We start from the raw sequence: 19,877 nt of genomic DNA, 5'->3' as shown, positions 1-19,877 counted from the left end.
TGGGCAGAGAGATGAAAGGATCATACAAATGGTGTGAGTGGAGTGTTGAATAATAAGTCTCTGCAGGTGATCAGGATTGTCAGACAGTGTGAGTAAAGCGTCAATAGCTGAATAACAACTGAAGAGATGACCTAAAATCCAATTAAATGAGGCAGAGTGATAATTACAAAAAATTTAAAGTAAGGTGTTGCTGGAGACAAACCAAATGACTGGAATAACATGGAACACAAACAGAAGTTTCCTGAAAACCCAGAAGGTCCAGCAACATCTGTGAAGAGAAACCAGAGGAATGGACACTGGCCCCGAAATGTTAACTCCGATTTTTCTTCACAGATGCTGCCTTTGGTCCAGACTTTCAGAGTATCCTATACACTCTCATCTTGCCTACTTCTCTCATTAGAGATTTCCATTGCCTTCTGAAGATACACAGAGCCAGCACGCCTGGATGTCCCATCATATCAGCCAAAGGGACCTTGAGTGAGACATTTCTGGCTATGTCAAGGGCATTTTGAAACCAAGTGTACAGGGGGCCCCCAGCTTCTGTCAAGATGGTAGATTTCTTACAAGGACCAGTCAGACCAGGAACATTCCTCATCATAATGGATGTTTAGGCACTCTGCACAACATTCCTCATGACAACAGCATCGCTGCAATAGCATCAGTACTCAAAACCAACAACTGCCAAATCTGTGGGCACCAGCCTACACAACTCATCTGCTTCATCCATGACCACATCTTCACCTTTGACAAATAATTCTTTATCCAGACACATGGAACAGCCACAGGGACCAAATTTCATCCCAACATGCCAACATTTTCATGCGCAAGTTCAACCTATACTTCCTTGATGCACAGGACCTCTGACCAACACTGTACACCATGTACATCAATGACATTTTCTTTCTTTGGACTCATGGCAAGGTAAAATGACAACACAGTGATATCAACAAGTTTCATCCTACCAGACTTACCATGGACTACTCTTCAGATTCAGTCTCATTCTTGGGCACCTCAATACCTCAGTCTCATAAGAACAGAATACAGTGCTCAACTCATTGATTGCCAGTTCTGACGTAACACAGCAAAAAACTGCAATGACCTCCTCAGAGGACAAACATAGGATATGAGCAATAGAGTACCCTTTTTCGCCCAGTACTTCCCTGGAGCAGAGGGACTACATCATGACCTTTGCAGCCTTCAACATGTCATTGATGGTGATGAGCATCTCGCCAAGATCATCCCTATGTTTCCACTTCTTGCCTTCAAACAACCGCCAAACCTTAAACAGTCCATCGTTCACAGCAAACTACCCAGTCTTCAAGACAACATTGACCACAACACCACACAACCCAACTAAGGCAATGTGTGCAGGATGTGTCAGATCATCGACATAGACACAACCATCACACATGGAAACACCACCCACCACATACACAGCAGGTATTCATGTTACTCAGCCAATGTTGACCATCTCATCCGCTGCAGGCAAGGATGCCCTGAGACATGATATATTGGCAAGATCATGCAGATGCTATGACAACAGGTGAATGGACATCACACAGCAATTGCCAACTAGGAATGTTCCCTCCCAGTCAGGGAACACTTCAGCAGTCAAAGACATTCAGCGTCTGATCTTCGGGTAAGTGTCCTCTAAGGCAGCCTTCGAGATACACAACGATGCAGAATTGCTGAGTAGAAACTGATAGACAAGTTCCGTACCCATGGATACGGCCTCAACCGTGATCTTGGGCTCATATTACACTTCATGTGACCCCACTACATTGCTCTGTATCTGTAAAACTTTTCTTACTGTCCTGTTTTGACACCATGGCCTAGATAAATTGTTATGATCTTGTTATTTTAATTAGTTTGTATAATTTTGGATTACTTAGTACTTTGGTTAAACCCTTGTCATGCAACTCTTATACCTATCATGTTAATCCAGTCAAATAAAACTGAAAGAACTGTGGATGCTGAAATTCAGGAGAAAAGGGCTAGGGGTTGCTGGGGGGAGCATACCAGGGGTTTGGCAGCATCTGTGAAGAAAAATCAGAGTTAACGTTTCAGAGCTGGTGACCCTTCCTCTGGTTTTTCTTCACAGGTGTTGCCGGACTGGCTGGCATTTCCAGCTTCTGTCTGTGTTCCATGTTATTCCAGTCATTTGGTTTGTCTCCAGCAACACTTTTTTAAAAATTTTTTTGTAATTATCTCTCTGCCTCATTTAATTGGATTTCAGATCACCCTTTCAGTTGTTATTCAGTTATTGACACTTTACTCACTCCATCTGACATGCTTGATCATCTGCAGAGACCTATTATTCAACACTCCAATCACACCATTTGTATGATCCTTTGATCTCTCTGTTCATAAATTCTGTGTCTGTGCACTTTTGTCTCACTTCACCTGACGAAGGGACTACGCTCTGAAAGCTTGTGATTTCAAATAAACCTGTTGGACTATAATCTGGTGTTGTGTGATTTCTTACTTTGTAAACCCCATCCAACACCAGCAGCTCCACATCACTGTTAGTTGGATCAGCAGTGATGGGATGCTGGGCAGAAATAAATGCAGGTGTTGCAGCATACTCAATGCAAGTGGCAATATCGAGAATGTTTTGGATGATCTGACAGTTTGAAAGGATTTGCAAGGTGGGAGTGTTCATAAAGTGGACACTGGTAATTTTCAAGATGAGGAAAGTAGCTATTTGTTTTTATGAAAGGAGTCAAAGGGACATAAATTTAAGGTGAAGAGTGGAAGGTATGGGGGGATGTCAGGGATAGGTTCTTTACCCAGAGAGTGGTGGGAGCATGGAATGCGCTGCCTGTGGGAGTGGCAGAGTCAGAATCATTGGTGACCTTTAAGTGGCAATTGGATAGGTACATGGATAGGTGCTTAAGCTAGGATAAATGTTCGGCACAACATCTGTGCTGTATTGTTCTATGTTCTAAAAGAATCCTTGTTCATGGGTATGACAGAATGCAATAACACTGCATCTAGAGCTTGTAAAAGGCCAGGGATAATTATAAGTAATATAATTGGCAGAGATAAAAAGCAGCTGAAAGAGCAATGAGAAGATAATTTTAGGTTCATAGAAGTGCGATGTTAACAGTTGTGATCGAATATTGTGGTGACCTACAAAACTGAACTGTTATATGTTGAGAAGGAAAAGCATTGAGTCGCTGAATGATATTAAAATTATATGATGTACATGCAACATAAGGTACCTCTCAGGTTATTGGTAGCCATATGGAATGAGGTGCATCTTGTTTTACTCAGGCTCTGTACCAACCACTTGGTCAACTGACTGATTGGAAAATGACAGTATACCTGCATCTTCTATTTTAATGTTCCACCATTTTTTCTTCCAGAATCCTATGTACTTGTTCACAATGAATTTCACCTGGCACTTATCTGATAGGTGTAAATCATCAAGCTGTTTGTAACATCTTAGTTACCCCAGCAAACACCAATTGTTGTCATCTGCATATATCATTACCTTATAAGGCATCCTTTATCCTAGGTCTGAACATATAGGAACCAAAGCTTGCAATAAATACTTTTCCCACTTCACTGTGTTTTCCTTTACATAGGTTTCCCCCCACCCCTTTAGTCTGTTACTAATCTAATTTATAAATCCGTTTTAAGATATCAGATTTTCATGTAATACTTTCTGGAAAGCCTTTGGTAAAGGAAAACATAGCTAATCACACAATTTCACCTGTTATTCTTGCCACAAGAAAACTGCAGAGCAATGTAGTTGAACTCTACATTGCTTCCATGATGCAATGGAAGCATTGCATCATGGAAGCAATGATGCTTCCATTAGGGGAATAACAGGACTGCAATCAGAGAGGGAGTTTAAACCATAATGGACTGATATGGAATCAAAGTCTACAATATTGGTTGGGTAAGTTCTGTCTCTTGTAAAGCCACATTACCTTTAATTGATTAGGCTATATTCATGGAAGTGCCTTTCCATTTTTGTTTTAGCCAGTTATTCCATTAGTTTTAGCATCACGTTAATGGAGTTGTAGTCTTAAGGTGAAACCCTTAGTTACCCTTCTTCAGCACGCAAACTGGATTTGCAAATTTCTAACGTATTGAAACCTTGATAGTGTTCAACAACTTACTGCGAATGACCATGAGCATTGCAAAAAAATGCGTTTTGGAATGTTTCCCTTTATTTGGAAGCTCTGGGCCATATACCTCAGAGGACCAGGAAGAAATAAAGATATTTAAGGAAGGACTCCAGAGCTTTGGTAGTTGAGGGTACAGCTTCCAAAAATGCAACACAAGAAATGAGGACAGAAGAAGCCAGAGCTGAAAGACACAAAATAGTCAACTACTTCCTATCAATCTTCATACATATTCTATACTGACCATTTATGGCTTAAACTCACTTTCTTTCTCCTGGGTGCACAGAGAATTTGAAGGATGTCAATTCATTGTCAACCAGTGTATTTGCACTCATACATCCAATCTATGTTACTACACTTTTCTCTTATACACCAGAAAAGGTACAGTATTTCTAATACCCTCTTCAATAATGCTTAATTCTTGAAAGGTTAGCCATGAATGTACAGTCGGCTCTGCTAATAACACAGGACTGCATGAGAACAGAACTACCCATGTTATAAGAAAATCGTGTAATTGCAGCACCATTGAAACTAATGTGGCCAGTATCATGTCATAACCAATACACACTTTAAAACTTTGCACTTTCAAAACAGTGTCCCTAATTTGTCAATTGTGTTATAAAGAATTTGTGCTAATGAAACATGAATTATAGCAGAATTACCTGTATGTACTTCTTCTTACTGATCACAAGTAAGAATGAGGGGAATTCTTTACTAACCCTTCTAGTCATAAAGGAGAGAAAGGGAGTGCTGATTGGACACTCGCTAGCCATTGTCTTTGAAGGTGTCACTGCTTAGCATCATTGCATCCTGGAGCATCTCTGCATCCAAGAAGCCAATAACAACAAGTTCTTATGAGAAAAGAAAGTGTTTAGTGGCTCAGACTACTGAAGAAAAAGAATGAGTTCGGTCAAATAACTTTTAACTTAATAAGAGCAAATCTTAAAGATCATCAACCAAATCATAAAGAACCCAGAGTTTTTAAATACCAAACAACCCTCTCATTCACGCTCATCCACCTTTTGTTAATTAGAATACAACTGTGATGATGGAACAAATCAGGTTTTAATCTTCATAATGCTTTACATTTTGAATAAAACTGAATGAAAAAGAATATCAAAGAGTGTTGTTGACGTGTCAACATGTTTTTATTGCCCATTAAAAGTCTCAAGCCATACTATGCCCTGGTGCATTGGAAAGGAACAGAAATGTGAAAAAACAAATTAATGCATGTCAAAATCTGGACATTTGTATATGTGGCTGTGTGCGCATTAGTGGTTCAATCGTTAAAAGTAACAGGATTCATTTGCTAGACGTTTACACTTTCTAGCAGACAAGAGTTCTTCTCTGCTAGGAACATTCCATTTTGTTTCATTCAGTATCAGTTGGGAGCCAGCTGGACAACTGGTGAAGGTGGGTCAAAGACATCATCCTCAATAGTCTCCTCAATGGGTTTCATTTTTCCAGAAGTCCTAGTATATGGGGACCTCTCTGTTACATTTGAAAGAAGACAGAAGCAAAATAAACATCTGTGCAATGAAATGTTTGCTTTGAAGCTAATTGTTAGTAATGAATAGAAATTCTTTTCATTTACAAACTTGACTACCTTCTTTTTGAGACAGAGGCCCTAAGCAAAATGAAAACCGAAGCCCCACAGATAACTGTCAAAGTAATCACAAGACTCGTGCAAATGCTACAACAATTGAAGGTAAAGTTAAAGTTGCCACAGTCCTACTGGACCATATCGCTGCTCTTCTCAATACGAGGGATGACTAGTGACAGGTTAACCTGGAGGGTCACCATACCTTACACGAGGGGACAGGTTGAGAAGGAAAGTCCTTTATGGTAACCTGTCCTGGTGAGAGAACTTAACTATGTTGTTGACGTCCTCTGCATCATAAACTGGCAGTCCAGCCAACTGAGCTAACTGACCCCCTACACCAACTGCAGGCAAATTGAACACAAATCAAAAGTTACTGTCTGGACTGAGCTGGATAGCTTTTAGTCTTTTTGTTTAATAGGAAGTGGTGTAGGCATGTCAAGACAAATAATTTCCTGTGCATACTCTCACAATGCGATATTAAAATAAAACAGCATCTCGCTGTCTGGCTCACCATTGACATGCCTCAAACCATATGAAGCTGCTACTTGCACAGTACAGTTAAGCCCACCACAAAGTGACGTCTTATCCACTTTAGCTCATTTTGCAATCCTTCAATTCATTGCATAAGGAGATACACAGTTACTAGTTCCGCTTACTCAGGTCTCAGATATCCTGTCGGCCCTACTGCAAAGATTACATTTTTTATGTATCACTACGCAGAAACTTTAAAAACCTAAACACATGGGTTAACCTTAACCAACAGGAGATGCCACAGAAAATCATTGTGTTCTAACTACATTTCAAAGGTCAACTAATACCTTAGAGCTGTTTTATTCTGGTTTAACTTTCTAGTTTGATCTACATTCATTCTCCAATTTGGAAGTTCAAAGACTCTCACTTATTCTGCTCTCAATGTAATATTCAAATCACAGTCATCATATCAAAGCACTACAAATTAATTTGTCAAAGAAATTCTTAAATATTTAAAAATGCCTTAGGAAAACAAATCAGAAAATGTCATATTGAAAATAAAATTTCTTTTGCAAATGAAAACAAAACTAAACAGTGCTATAAGTGTATTTGGGGAGGTAGTTATTTGCCTAGCTCCATAGATTTACTTAAAACCTTAAGATATCCTTTAGATATTTTATCCATCCAACAATGTCAATCATTTCCAAGTTATAATTAGTTGAATTTCATTGAAACTCCAGCTTAAATCGCTGCTCCAAGCTAGTATCAATCACAGTTTTCCTGAAATCTAAAAACTGCATTAGTAGGCTTTGTTTTATTTAAATTATGTGGTTAATATCAGGCAACATGAAAGTATAAAAGTTAAGTTTTTAGCAATGGTACAGTCATGCAGATTGAAGGGATATACAGAATGTAGTTACATCCATAATACTCAAATACTAAAATACACTTTTCTTTAAAAAAAATACAAGGAAGAAATTCACATTTTATTAAATCTACCTTAATTAATTGAAAGAGTAACTAGCAAAGAAAGCTTGATGACCTAAATTCCGTATGATTCATTACCATGGAAGGTTCCATTTTACCAGCTGTGCCCCATTCTCAATACTATCAGGCAATTGTACACATGCAATAAACAGTCAGATAGTGTTTAATGCTCATCGAAGCATCCTGTGTTTGGTGCAAGAAGGAATAGAAAGATGCAGGCTTCTTTTGGTGCCAGAAATAAAATAAATGTTTCAGTTCAGCCAAAATGTCGATATTAAAAATATAATTTCTAAAAGATGTGGATGCTCGACATGAATTACACATCAAAACACGTCTGACCATCTGAGAATCTTTAAAAATCACTTAAGGTTTTTCCAAGCACATGCTAAAATAGACATTTGTTACCCCACATGTATTGGTCACTTTTTCCATAACAATGTGAAATCATTTTCTTTCTTTACCTCTCCTAACCAGAAGGCTGAAGCGCAACTGCGACATTTTCGTGAAAATCATTTAAAAGCAGGGGTCAACTTGAAGAAGTGTTTCTGAACTGGATATCTCAGTGAATGGTGAGGAACACTTAGTTATCCACTGAGTCAAGGGTTACCAATTTTGGCTATCCTGCCTGTAACAAGGCAGCACAGAACTTTGTAATCTAGACATCAGTACAAAATTATTAAATCAAAAGAAGAACAGGATCAGTTACATATTCTTCCACCATGCAGCCAATAATAATTACAATTGTTCCCAGTAATTAAAAAGATGAGGAATATCATAGTTTAATCAAGACTGAAAAGGTAAAAGGGCTCATAAGAATGTAAAACAAAAACTGAAGTTACTGGAAAAGGTCAGCAGATGTGGCAGCATTTGTGAAGAGATTTTTAAAAATGTAGACAGATTTCAGTTACAGACAATCACTGACATCTAATCACAGTTGAAACATTAGGTCATCTTTAGATTAAAACAAGGTATCAGCCTCTGTTGGAGGGAAAGTACAGGAAGGCCCAGTGATTCAAATAACTTTACAATGAACAGTGACAATTTATGCAACATACTTTAAGTACCATTACCTTTAATATCAGGACACGAGGAAACTCAGGGAAACAAAGGGAGCTTGGAATGCTTGTCCACAGGGAAGGTTATATGGGGAGTTATGAAAACATTTGGAACATTAGCCTTTATCAGATGTGGCATACATTATAAGAGGAGTCAGGCTATGTTGGTGCTGTACAAAACGTTGGTTAGGCTACAGCTAGAGTACTGTGTGCAGTCGTGGTTGCCACACTGTAGGAAGGATGTGACAGCACTGGTGGGGTGCTGTTGGTTTGGAACATTTGGGCTATGAAGAGAGGCTGGAGAAGCTGGAATTTAGAGCAGAGAAGACTGAAGGCCTGATTGAGATGTATAACATGATGAGGGGCATGGACAGGGTGGTCAGAACACAGTTGCTCCACTTAGTTCAAGCATCAATAATAAGGGAGCATAATTTTAAGGTGAAGGGCAGGAAGATTAGTGGGGATTTAAGAAAAACTTCTTTTCACCCAAAGGGTGGCAGAAATCTGGAATGCACTGCCTTGGAGAATAGTAGAGGCAGGAAGCCTCACGTCCTTCAAACAAAATGTGGATGAGCACTTGAAACATCATAACATTCTAGGTTATAGGCTGGAAAGTGGAATTAGTGCAGATAGGTGCATGCAGGCTCAATGGGCTGAAGGGCCTCTTCTGTGCTGAATGACTATCACATTCATTACAATTGCAATTCATGCAATCTTTCCAACATAGTTATAGATTTGAAATGGTGGTCAGTTAAGAGACAGTTCTATTATCTTATACATACACAACAATATCATCCTATTCTGCTTCAAGAAGTGGTATTTACTGAAAAATAAAACATTACTCTGGCAATGCAGAATTCCAATAATACTTCACTAATAATCTAGAATGGAAAACATGCCCAAATCTTGGTTCATGATTTCAATCTACAATTTCCTGATACAAAATCCAAGGGCATTCTAGTTAACTTGAGTCATCGGAACAACTTTGATAATGAGTTTTCCTCTAGGACCTATTGATTTAATCAGGTTGAAATAATTATAATAAATTAAGTTTTTGATTTATGTTACTTTTTTCAGTACCTGGGACCACGTAGTTAATCAGTCGGACCAAGCATGAACAAAATGCAGCAGTTGGCTCCTTTCAGACAAATTAGAGCAGTCTTGCAGGTTAGTTCCTTTTCACAAAGTGAGAACAACATAAAAGTGTTAACATCAAGTACAAAAATTCCACAGCAACTCAGGGGAGCACACAGCTACCATAACAACCTTGAATTTGCAGAGCTGGGCACCAATTTAGGTCAGAAGATAGAACCAACTGAGAGTTGGTCTGTTGGGTCACATTGAAAGTTTTACACTAGATTTTACTTTATTTATAGACTAGAATACTGAAGCTTATTCATTGCTGTTCAACTGCACGACCTACTGATGTAATTAGAAAAGGCTGTGGTGTAGTAGTAATGTTACTGGACCTGTAATGGAGAACTAAGGCTCAGTCACAGGGACATGAATTCAAGTCCCACCATGGCAGATGCTGAAATTTGAATTCAACACAAAAGAAAATCTGGCTTAATGAGGAACGGGGAACCACTGTTGTAAAAGTCAATCTGATTCACTAATGCCCTTAATGGAAGGAAATCCGTCATCCTTACCTGTTCTGGCCTATATGTCACTTCAGACCCACGGTGGTGACTCTTAGCTGCTGTCCAGGTAATTAGAGATGGATAATGAATGCTGATCTGACCAGTGCAATGACAAGGAAAAACTTTAAAAAGATTTTCCCAGAAAATTAAATGGGTGGTTTATAAGTTTGATATAGTTTTATTTCTATGAACTGAGAAAGGAATAGATTTAATGAACTCGAAAGGCATTTTAAAAATCCTATACTTTTATACACGAGAAAGTGTCAAAAGTGCTTCTTGGTCAGGCACCATGGCCATTTTGAACTGTATGTGCCCATATAACTGGACATAGGATAAAATTATTTAGGAGTTTTAATGCCTTGTGACAGCGATGAAATAAAATACAAGCTAGCCGGTATTTCTGGAGCATGTCGCACTTGCAATTTGTATGAGATGTCAGCTTCCAAAAAAATATTTTTACTTTAAGTTCCTTTTGTGGCTCGTGTTAAGACACTAGGATTTTAGGATACATTCACAGCAGAGATAGTCGAGGAAGGGTTCTGAAAACCCTGCTTGATGGCTACGCGTTACCTTGATTCAAATTACACAAACTTGTTGGTTAAACCGGATTCATACTGCAAGCAGTTAGTTTCGGAATGCAAGACTGCATTGTGAAAAATCAGAGTTTGTAAACACGTGGAAGAAACAAAAAGTAAAGAAGGGGCATTTATTTGATGCTCACGGATTGACGAAGCAGTAGATCCCCCATGTAGAAAGTGCGATAGTCCATCTTCTGTATCACTTGAACTGGCCATACTATTTCTCATTTTCATCATTGAAAGTTGGGAACAAAGACTGGGCTGTCGCTCAAACTTTTTGGCAGTCTGCAATGAAAAGGAAACTGGATTTTCAGAAACAAGATAAACAGAACATTGTTTTACAATATCGGTTACTTACTTTGAATGGCCAGATAGCAAACTGTTCAAGGAGCCTTACTCAATACTCAGTTGCTATTATGGAATTTGGTTCTTGTCTCTAAAATAGAAGTACATTTCCAATTCCATTTAAGACAATATTTTAAACTTCATTCTGGAAAGGCCCTGCTTTATATATTTTAAGACGGTTGGGTAACTCTGAAATAATTTCATTTCAGTTAAAACAACATCATGCCTCCAAAGCAATGCTGATGATCCCATTGTGACCTTGTATACACCTAAAGAATTCTTGGAAACCGGAAATCTCACACAAGTCGAACTGCAGATACTTGGTAGAGACAGCGGACTGAGATGGCCTCTGTGTCACAACTCAACGTACGTATGAATACACGTACATATGAGATAGCTTTTTACTAAAAATAAATGTGCAATACACCAACTGTTCACCAAGATACTCCCTTTTTATGCAGTAGGCCAAATTATTTCCCTTCCTTCTCAAGAGAAAAAAAAATCAATGCACAGAAAGCACGAGTTCAAATGTGGATGTTATGTTTCACCATTAAAGGGTGCACTTCCCACTTTAAGAGAGGATGATTTGCTTTCTTCCATTGTCAAGTAGTAATTATAGGTTACATTTGTGTCCAGGTCTGTTGATGAGGGTGGTCTATAAAGTCCTCCTGTATTAAGTTTTGTTTTTGTTTGGATTAGCTATGTGTGAAATGCGTCAAGTCTGCTCTGGATACTGACACCAAGTATGTCACACGGCACCAGCCATCTCCCTCTAAATTGAAATTGGATAACACAGTGGAGGCAATGACACAGTATGTTTTACAGCTATTGTCAGGGATATTAAATTCAAGTGAGTCATATTAAAAATAGTAGCAGCATGTACTGTGATCTAAATATGCTGAGCTTTACAATAAGCGAACTAACCTTGCAGAAGCCTCAGTAGACTCGTCTGTTACTAGAAAGTCCAATTTAAATCTCAAAGTATGGAGTGAAGCATTCCTTTAAAACAACAACATTTTGGGAGAAGAGGGGAGGGAGGTGAGGGGTCCAAAATACATAATATCCAGTGAATACAACATGATAAACCAGTAATTGTGCATTACACAAGGCTGTAGAAGATGTATGTTTATTGGAAATGTAACTTTGCTGAAAGTGTAACCATAACATGTAAGCCTTCTGCACAGTTATATGGCAGAGCAAAAGCAGGTCTGAGAAAATGCTGGGCCACCATTCCTAAAGTAAACTTGCCACTGATTTATAACAGGACCAAGAAAATTGCCAAGCTTTTTGTTTAAAAGATCATGTCACAGTATTGCAATATGCAAGGCAGCACACTCTCATTGATCACATAATCATGAGTCTCTACGCTTACACAGTTATTTTAACAGACATTTTAAAAAAGTTCATTTATGGGATGTGGCTATCACTGGCTAGGCCAGCATTTATTGCCTATCCCTAACAGCAGTTAAGAGTCAATTACAGTACATTGCTGTGGGTCTGGACTCACATGTAGGCCAGCAGTTTCCTTCCCTCCAGAACATTAGTGAACCAGATGGGTTTTTAACAATGGTTACATAGTCAGCATTAGTCTCTTAAGAAATGTATTGAATTCAAATTCCACCATCTGCTATGGTGAGAGTTTAACCCAGGTCCCCAGAATATTACTTGGGTCTCTATATTAATAGTATAGCCATTATATTAATGGGCTATTGCCTTCCCTTAACTTACTTCATTCCATAATGTACCAGTTTGGTCCCCACTGTTTTCCTCCCTCCCTGCCAGCAGGCTAAAGTTCCACCTATACCATCAACTCTGCAACATCGGCCTTTTCCAACAAGATGGATTCAAAGCCAAGCCTGTTTCATATGTACGTACACTCTCTCTCTCAAGGAGTTATTAAACAGCGATTACATAAGGGGATCTTGGCCAATTTTGTCAAACTCAAGGCCAAGAACTAAGTCCAATTACAGTCCTCTGCTGCCCTTTGGTGAAATTAGATAATTGAACTTAGACACAGTAGCATTCCTCGGACTCTGTGGTCTGTATGACTTACTAATGGTGTCATTGCTCTGAAAGTAAAAATGAGGCTGGAGTGGAAGAACACATGGATTAAAACAAGACGTTTTTCCTACCACCCAAATTTTAAGCATGGTCCATAGCTTTTCCAATTTTTCTATCAACCCTTGAGGTGGCAATTTCACAATAGCCATTACACGCTTATTAACTCCTCCTTTATCGTTTTTTTAAGGATTTGTATATCCGATTGGACTGGTAAAGAACTAATAGTAATCTCCGGTTCCTTGCTGGGTTTTACCCAATTAATTACAGAACGAAGGATACAGAAAAGAAATAAGTTTCTTACTCAAGACTTGCGTGCTTATCTTTTAAAATCTGCTTGCAAAAGATTACTTAATTAAAGCATTCAGACAGAAACAGATATTGAAGATTGGCCTGAAACACTGTGGTGATGTTTCACATTCAATTCCATTCCAACAAAAAAAATGTTTTGAGAGTAGCGTAACATTCGTTCAGCATGGAGTTACTCGTATAACCACTATAGCTTGCACAGAATCACCGAAATGATATAACATAGAAAGAGCAGCAGCTCTATCTTACTTCTATTAGAGATCATATCAGCAATAGCACAGTAAAATAATTCACAACACCTTGCCCATCAATTGTGGCAGGAATCTGTTTTTATTATGCAATAACTTGAGAGTTAATTCGGCACTACTTATAACAAAATAGCACAGAGGTGTACAAGACTTAAGATTTAGTCTCAACAATCATCCAACATCTTTAAATTTTCCTTCCTCTAAAAAAAGGGTTACGGATTCCTTGAACCATTCAAAATAATTACAGTCTTATTACCCATTCCTAAATACTCTGCGTAAACAAAATGCATGGGTGACATTATGCCATCAAATAGTTTACAGTGTCCATCAGGTTTGTATGTGCAAAGCAACTTAAGATAATAAGCAAGCACTAAAATAACAGCTCGATAGTAACTGCATGCTGTATCGAATGAAACACAACATAATATATCTGCAGAATAAATTACCCAGAAATATTTCAATTTGCATACCACTTTAATTGAAGGATTAATTGTCTATTAAAATATTCAGTCAGCCTCAATAATCAATGCTCCAAATACTCTTTTTTGAAAATTGTGTTTTAACACTTTCTGTCCCTTAGAATTGAATACAGACAGTTTAACTTTAACTCAACAAGCTTACACACTGGTCAAACATTAGAGGTTTGAATAAAAACATTTCTTGACAAACCATATCTGTTTAGAAACTTACCACCGACACTATTATGTGACATTATGTCTACATTTAATGTAACAGGAATTGAAAGCATCCACGTTGTGAATGATCTGATTAATTTTGTGAACAACTCACAAGAAGTTTTATTTTCTCCTTAGAAGATAACAAAAAATACATTGCAAGTCCATTTCAACATCAGGCTGTTAAATAAGTCTGGAGTTAGGTTACAGGGGCTCAACTGGTTAACTAATCACCCATTTTAGCATTAACTCTTATGATTCACTGGGTCCCACATTTGGTCAATGGTTTTGATGAGTACTTCGCCAGTGAAGTGTCCTTGTGTTGTAATAATCTAATTTTAGGGAGGATAGAAAGATAGCTAGGATTCAGATTCCCAAATGCTGTCTATCGACCCATGCTGGAATGTGTGGGCACTGGGTGACAACAGGAACTGACTATGGCATGATAGAACAGCCTACTACCGCTTAATATTCCAACGCACATGTGAAGAATAATCTCATATCCAACAACACTCTCTGACCATATCCAAACTGGATTTGCTACTTCGAGAGATTAGGGTTTTAAAGAAAAATTGGAAACTAAACACCTGGGTTAATATAAAGGTTAAAAATAATCACATAATAAATCAAACAAAAGTTCTTTTAAAATCACATCACAGTCCATTCATTAAGTGTTTATATACTGTACACAGTTTGTTATACATACTTAAGATCAAATAAATATTTTTAACAAAATTAAATAGCTGTTTTTGAAAGGAATTTTTATTCTTCAGGCACATTTTTCATGCAAAATATTTTAAAACTTGGCAAATTTTAATGCAAATTTCTAATTCCCTTTGGATATTTACATAATATTTCGCTTCAGGCATGCAAGATTATTACCTACTTTGTCATTTAGTGTGGGGTCATTCAAAGAATACAGCTTGTTTGTGATATCTTTGCCAATTAGATACTTAAAGACTTCATGAAGAAATGATTCTGTCTCCAAGAAGAAAGTTAGCCTCTCTCTGGACCAGCACAAAAACTTGCAGTTCTCTTCAGCCACAATAGTTACCTGAAGAGAAAAAAAACACCATTGTGATACATTCCAAGGCACTACAAGGAGTAAAACTATTTGGATCTTGAATTAAAATGTTATGCATATATTGCTTCAGTCCCAATGAATGGCAATAATTCAATCTACCAATTATGAAGTTCTATGCGTCACCCCTCTACTAATTATTATTTAAAGCCATTATATCTTTATATCATTATTGCCATTATGAGTGTGGAGTTTGCATGTTCTCCCTGTGTTTGTGTGGGTTTCCTCCAGGTGCTTCAGCTTCCTCCCACAGTCTAAAGATGTGCAACTTAGGTGGATTGACCATGCTAAAAATTGTGCATTGTGTTCGGGGATGTATAGGAAAGGTGGTTCAGCCACAGCAAACATTATGTTACAAGAATAGGATGGGGGACCAGGGGATGCTCTGGATGGGATGCTTTTCAGAGGGTCGATTGAACTCGATGGCTGAATGGTCTCTTTCTGTGCTGTAGGCTTTCAGGAAATCCCAAGGCAGGCAAGCTGATCAGATTTCTTTTCCTTTAAAACTATGACAATTCAGTGTGTTTTGACAAGCATTGGAAAGGCTCTGCCTGGGAATGTACTGTGGAGTGCCACAGCAAGAATTCCTACCTGATTGATTTCCACTGTGCAGAGTTACTAACTGCATCTGTTCCACTGTGGGTGGTGTCAGGGGGAGACCAGGATCCCCTTCATAGAAACACAAAATAAAAATCCATTCTGACTAGCATCCAATTCCAAAGCAATGAATTCCTGGGATCAGGTTGAGATTTAGTTTTCTCTTTGATAAGAACAGCATTCAACCTATTCAAATGTCAGATGTTGGTACACAATTCTTTAAATGATGAACACCATGTATGTGTCCTAACATTTAAAATTAAGACATTTGAAATTTATCAAAAATCAGGACAAAATTATTTAGGTTTAATTTACTTAGCAGAGGTTTAACAGGCCATAGTATCATCAGTTAACTCAATGACCTCCCTCCTTCATCATCAGAGAGGGGTGGGATGTTCACTGATGGTTCGCAATGTTCAGCTCATTCACAATTCCTCAGATACTGATTTGGAGATGCCAGTGTTGGACTGGGGTGTACAAAGTTAAAAATTGCATAACGTTAAGTTATTTGGAAGCACCAGTTTTCGGAGCGTGCTCCTTCATCAGGTGGTTGTGGAGTACAAGATCGTAGGAGACAAAAATTATAGCAAAGGTTTGCAGTGTGATGTAACTGCAATTATATATTGAAAAGGACCTGGATTGTTTAAGTCTCTCATCATTTAGAATGGGTATGTTGGTTTCAATTCTTTCATATGCAAATCCCAGAACTTGCTTAAAGTTACATTCTCAAGTTAGCTTTAACAATAGGTGCCATGTTGACCCAGATAATGCACTGAAGGTGTGAGGTATCCTGTGTGACGCTGTCTGTGCTCCAATGTTCAGACTGATTCTAATCTTAAAAAGGGATTTACAGACTCCTACGTGGACCAATGCAGTTTTTGAGCAAAAAAGATGTAATTATGCAAGTACAAATTCATCCCACAAACTTATATGGGTGTGCACACGCAGGGGAGGGTGAGAGAGAGTGTGCGTATGTTATAGTGTGAGTATGAGTGTAAAGGGGTATAAGTCTGTGAGAGGGTGAGTGTGTCCGATGTGACAGTGTCCAATGTGACAGTGGGGTCACCCGCAGTGTGACACGAACCCAAAAAATAAATGAACCCAAGGTCCTGGGAGGAGCATATCAGCAAAGTGAGGCAGAAACTGGGCAGATGGAAGCTACAGTCGCTCTCCATCACGGGAAAAAATCTGGTCATCAGGTGTGAGGCACTGTCATTGTTGTTATACATGGCACAGGTCTGGCCTATTCCCAGACCCTGTGCCGCTGCAGTCACCCGGGCCATCTTCCAGTTTATATGGAGGTCAAAGATGGACCGGGTCCAAAGGGACTCGATGTATAAAGATCTGGGCAATGGGGGAAAAAACACACCCAATGCCACCCTCACCCTGATGGCCAACTTTGTGTGCGGCTGCATCAAGTTGGGCGTGGATCCCCGGTACACAAACACCAAGTGTCACTATGTACTGAGGTTCTACCTGTCCCCAGTGTTGCGAAGGATGGGCCTGGCCTTGCTGCCGCGGAACGCTCCGAGTAGTTGGACCATTCCGTATCACCTGTCCTTCGTGAAGTTTATGAAGGAAAACACCTTTGACCACAGGTCCACCAGGAAGTGGTCAGCACGTAGTGTCCTTGACACCCTTCGGGAAAAGGAGAGGGCGGATCCTATAGAGCGGTTCCCTGAGCAGACTGTCAAAGCCATTTGGCAGAATGCCTCATCACCAGAACTTTCCAACAAGCACCAAGACATGGTTTGGCTGGTGGTGAGAAGGGCTCTGCCTGAAAGATCCTTTATGCACGCCCGGACTCTCAGCCGCACCGTACGCCTCCCTCGAAGCTGCTGCGGGGGGTACGAGACTGTCACACACCTCCTTCTGGAATGTGCCTACGCAGAAGAAGTCTGGAGAGAAATGCAATGGTGTTTGTCGAGGTTCGTCCTGAGCAGCGCCATGACGCGGGACTCCATGCTCTACGGTCTGTTCCCCAGGACGCACACCGAGACGAACATAAACTGTACCTGGAGGATCATCAACTCGGTGAAGGATGCTCTCTGGTCTGAAACCTGTTGATCTTCCAGCTGAAGGAGTTGACCCCGACTGAGTGTTGCAGACTGGCGCATTCCAAGGTCCAGGACTACATGTTGAGGGACGCACTGAAGCTTGGGGCAGCTGCCATCAAGGCATGATGGGGAAAGACCACCGTGTAACATCTGCTTGCCTAAGAAGAACAGGGGGCCCATGCAGTCATTTGAGCTCCGCTGACACCTCAGCTAAATATATGGATATATGATTGATAAACGTACAGACCTGTACATATGAATGATAAATTCTGATCTCTGTATGCAAATGTTTACGTATGTATGGCATGACCAACTGTACAGACTATCAAATTATTTTATGAATAAAGTATATTTTTGAAGTTAAAAAAAAATGAACCCAAGGTCCTGGTTGAAGCCATCCCCATGGTACTGAACTTGGCTATCAGCCTCTGCTCAGCCACTTTACGTTGTTGCCTGTTCTGAAGTCCACCTTGGAGGATGGTCACCTGAAGGTCTGAGGTCAAATGTCCCGACTGGGAGAAAACACTTCCGCATGCTCAAACCGTCAGGGGATATATAAATGCCAGATTCATCAGCCGTTCACACAAGGTAGAGCAAAACATCATCCGATCACAATGCAATGCCATCCATGCTTTCAAAACCAATCACAACATTGTCATCAAACTAGCAGATAAAGGAGGAGCGATTGTCATTCAAAATAGAACAGAAGTGCAAGGAAGTGTACTGACAACTGAACAACCAGGAACACCACAGGCAACTACCGGCCGATCTGACAAAATAGCACACCCGTGTACTAAACCCATTGATCAGGACTTTGGATCCGTTCAAAGTCTGTGAGAAGATTTGTAGCTCGGGTGCTCGTTGTTGTGGTTCTGTTCGCCGAGCTGGGAATTTGTGTTGCAGACGTTTCGTTCCCTGTCTAGGTGACATCCTCAGTGCTTGGGAGCCTCCTGTGAAGCGCTTCTGTTTTTTTTCCTCTGGCATTTGTAGCGGTTTGAATCTGCCGCTTCCGGTTGTCAGTTCCAGCTGTCCGCTGCAGTGGTCGGTATATTGGGTCCAGATCGCAATAAACACATCGACCTGGACCCAATATACCGACCACCGCAGCGGACAGCTGGAACTGACAACCGGAAGCGGCAGATTCAAACGACTACAAATGCCGGAGGAAAAATCACAGAAGCGCTTCACAGGAGGCTCCCAAACACTGAGGATGTCACCTAGACAGGGGACGAAACATTTGCAACACAAATTTCCACTTTGGATCCGTCTTTCAAATTGCCTACACACCCTCATCCCACGTACTTCTCGCGTAGTTGACTTCGACTGCCTTCCGAAGACACCAGGATATCCCATCATATCAGGCAATGGGACCCTGTATGAGAACCTCTCAGGCTATGTTGAAGGTATCTTGAAGCTCATTGCACAGGGGACCCCCAGCTTCTGTCGCTACACTACAGATTTCTTACAGAAACTCAGCATCTATGGACCAGTCAAACTGAGAACATTCCACGTCACAATGGCTGTTTCAGCACTCTACACCAGCATTCCCCACAGTGACGGCATCATGGCAACAGCCTCAGTACTAAACCCCAACAACTGCCAATCTCCGAACACCATCCTGCAACTCATTAGCTTTATTCTCGATCACAACCTTTTCACCTATGACCAGCAGTTCTTCATCCAGACATACGGAACAGCCATGGGGATCAAATTTGCACCCCAATATGCCAACATTTTCATATACAGGTCGAACAAGACTTCTTCTCTCTGCAGGACCTCCAATCAGGCATATTGATGACATTTTCTTCCTCTGGACCCATGGCAAGGAGTCACTGAAACAACTAAACAGTGATATCAAGAGTTTCATCCCACCATCAAACTCATCATAGACTACTCTCTAGTATGTGTCTCATTCTTGGATACATCCATCTCCATCAAGGATGGGCACCTCAGCACCTCACTTTACCGCAAACCCACTGATAACTTCACGATGCTACACTCCTCCAGCTTCCACCCAAAACATACTAAAACAGCCATC

The 19,877-nt window shown here is 39.9% G+C and overlaps 1 protein-coding gene across 4 annotated transcripts in view; it reads right to left on the bottom strand.

The window, feature by feature from the left end:
* Positions 1–5,182: 5,182 nt before the first annotated feature.
* Positions 5,183–19,877, bottom strand: part of popdc1 (popeye domain cAMP effector 1) — a 51,926-nt gene continuing 37,231 nt past the window's right edge. For 2 of the 4 annotated variants that reach the window (XM_072552884.1, XM_072552857.1), the window contains 3 exons: positions 14,991–15,158; positions 10,614–10,755; positions 5,183–5,627 (listed from right to left, as the gene is read on the bottom strand). In XM_072552884.1, coding sequence (XP_072408985.1) covers positions 5,518–5,627; positions 10,614–10,755; positions 14,991–15,158 — 420 coding nt within the window. In that variant the 3' untranslated portion in view covers positions 5,183–5,517. The other 2 variants (XM_072552866.1, XM_072552874.1) reach the window with 2 other exon arrangements.

This window comes from Chiloscyllium punctatum, chromosome 3 (genome assembly GCF_047496795.1).
Source record: "Chiloscyllium punctatum isolate Juve2018m chromosome 3, sChiPun1.3, whole genome shotgun sequence".
NCBI classification, from domain to species: domain Eukaryota; kingdom Metazoa; phylum Chordata; class Chondrichthyes; order Orectolobiformes; family Hemiscylliidae; genus Chiloscyllium; species Chiloscyllium punctatum.
The sequence above is the reverse complement of the archived record's forward strand: the minus strand, read 5'-3'. Positions and strand labels throughout refer to the sequence as shown.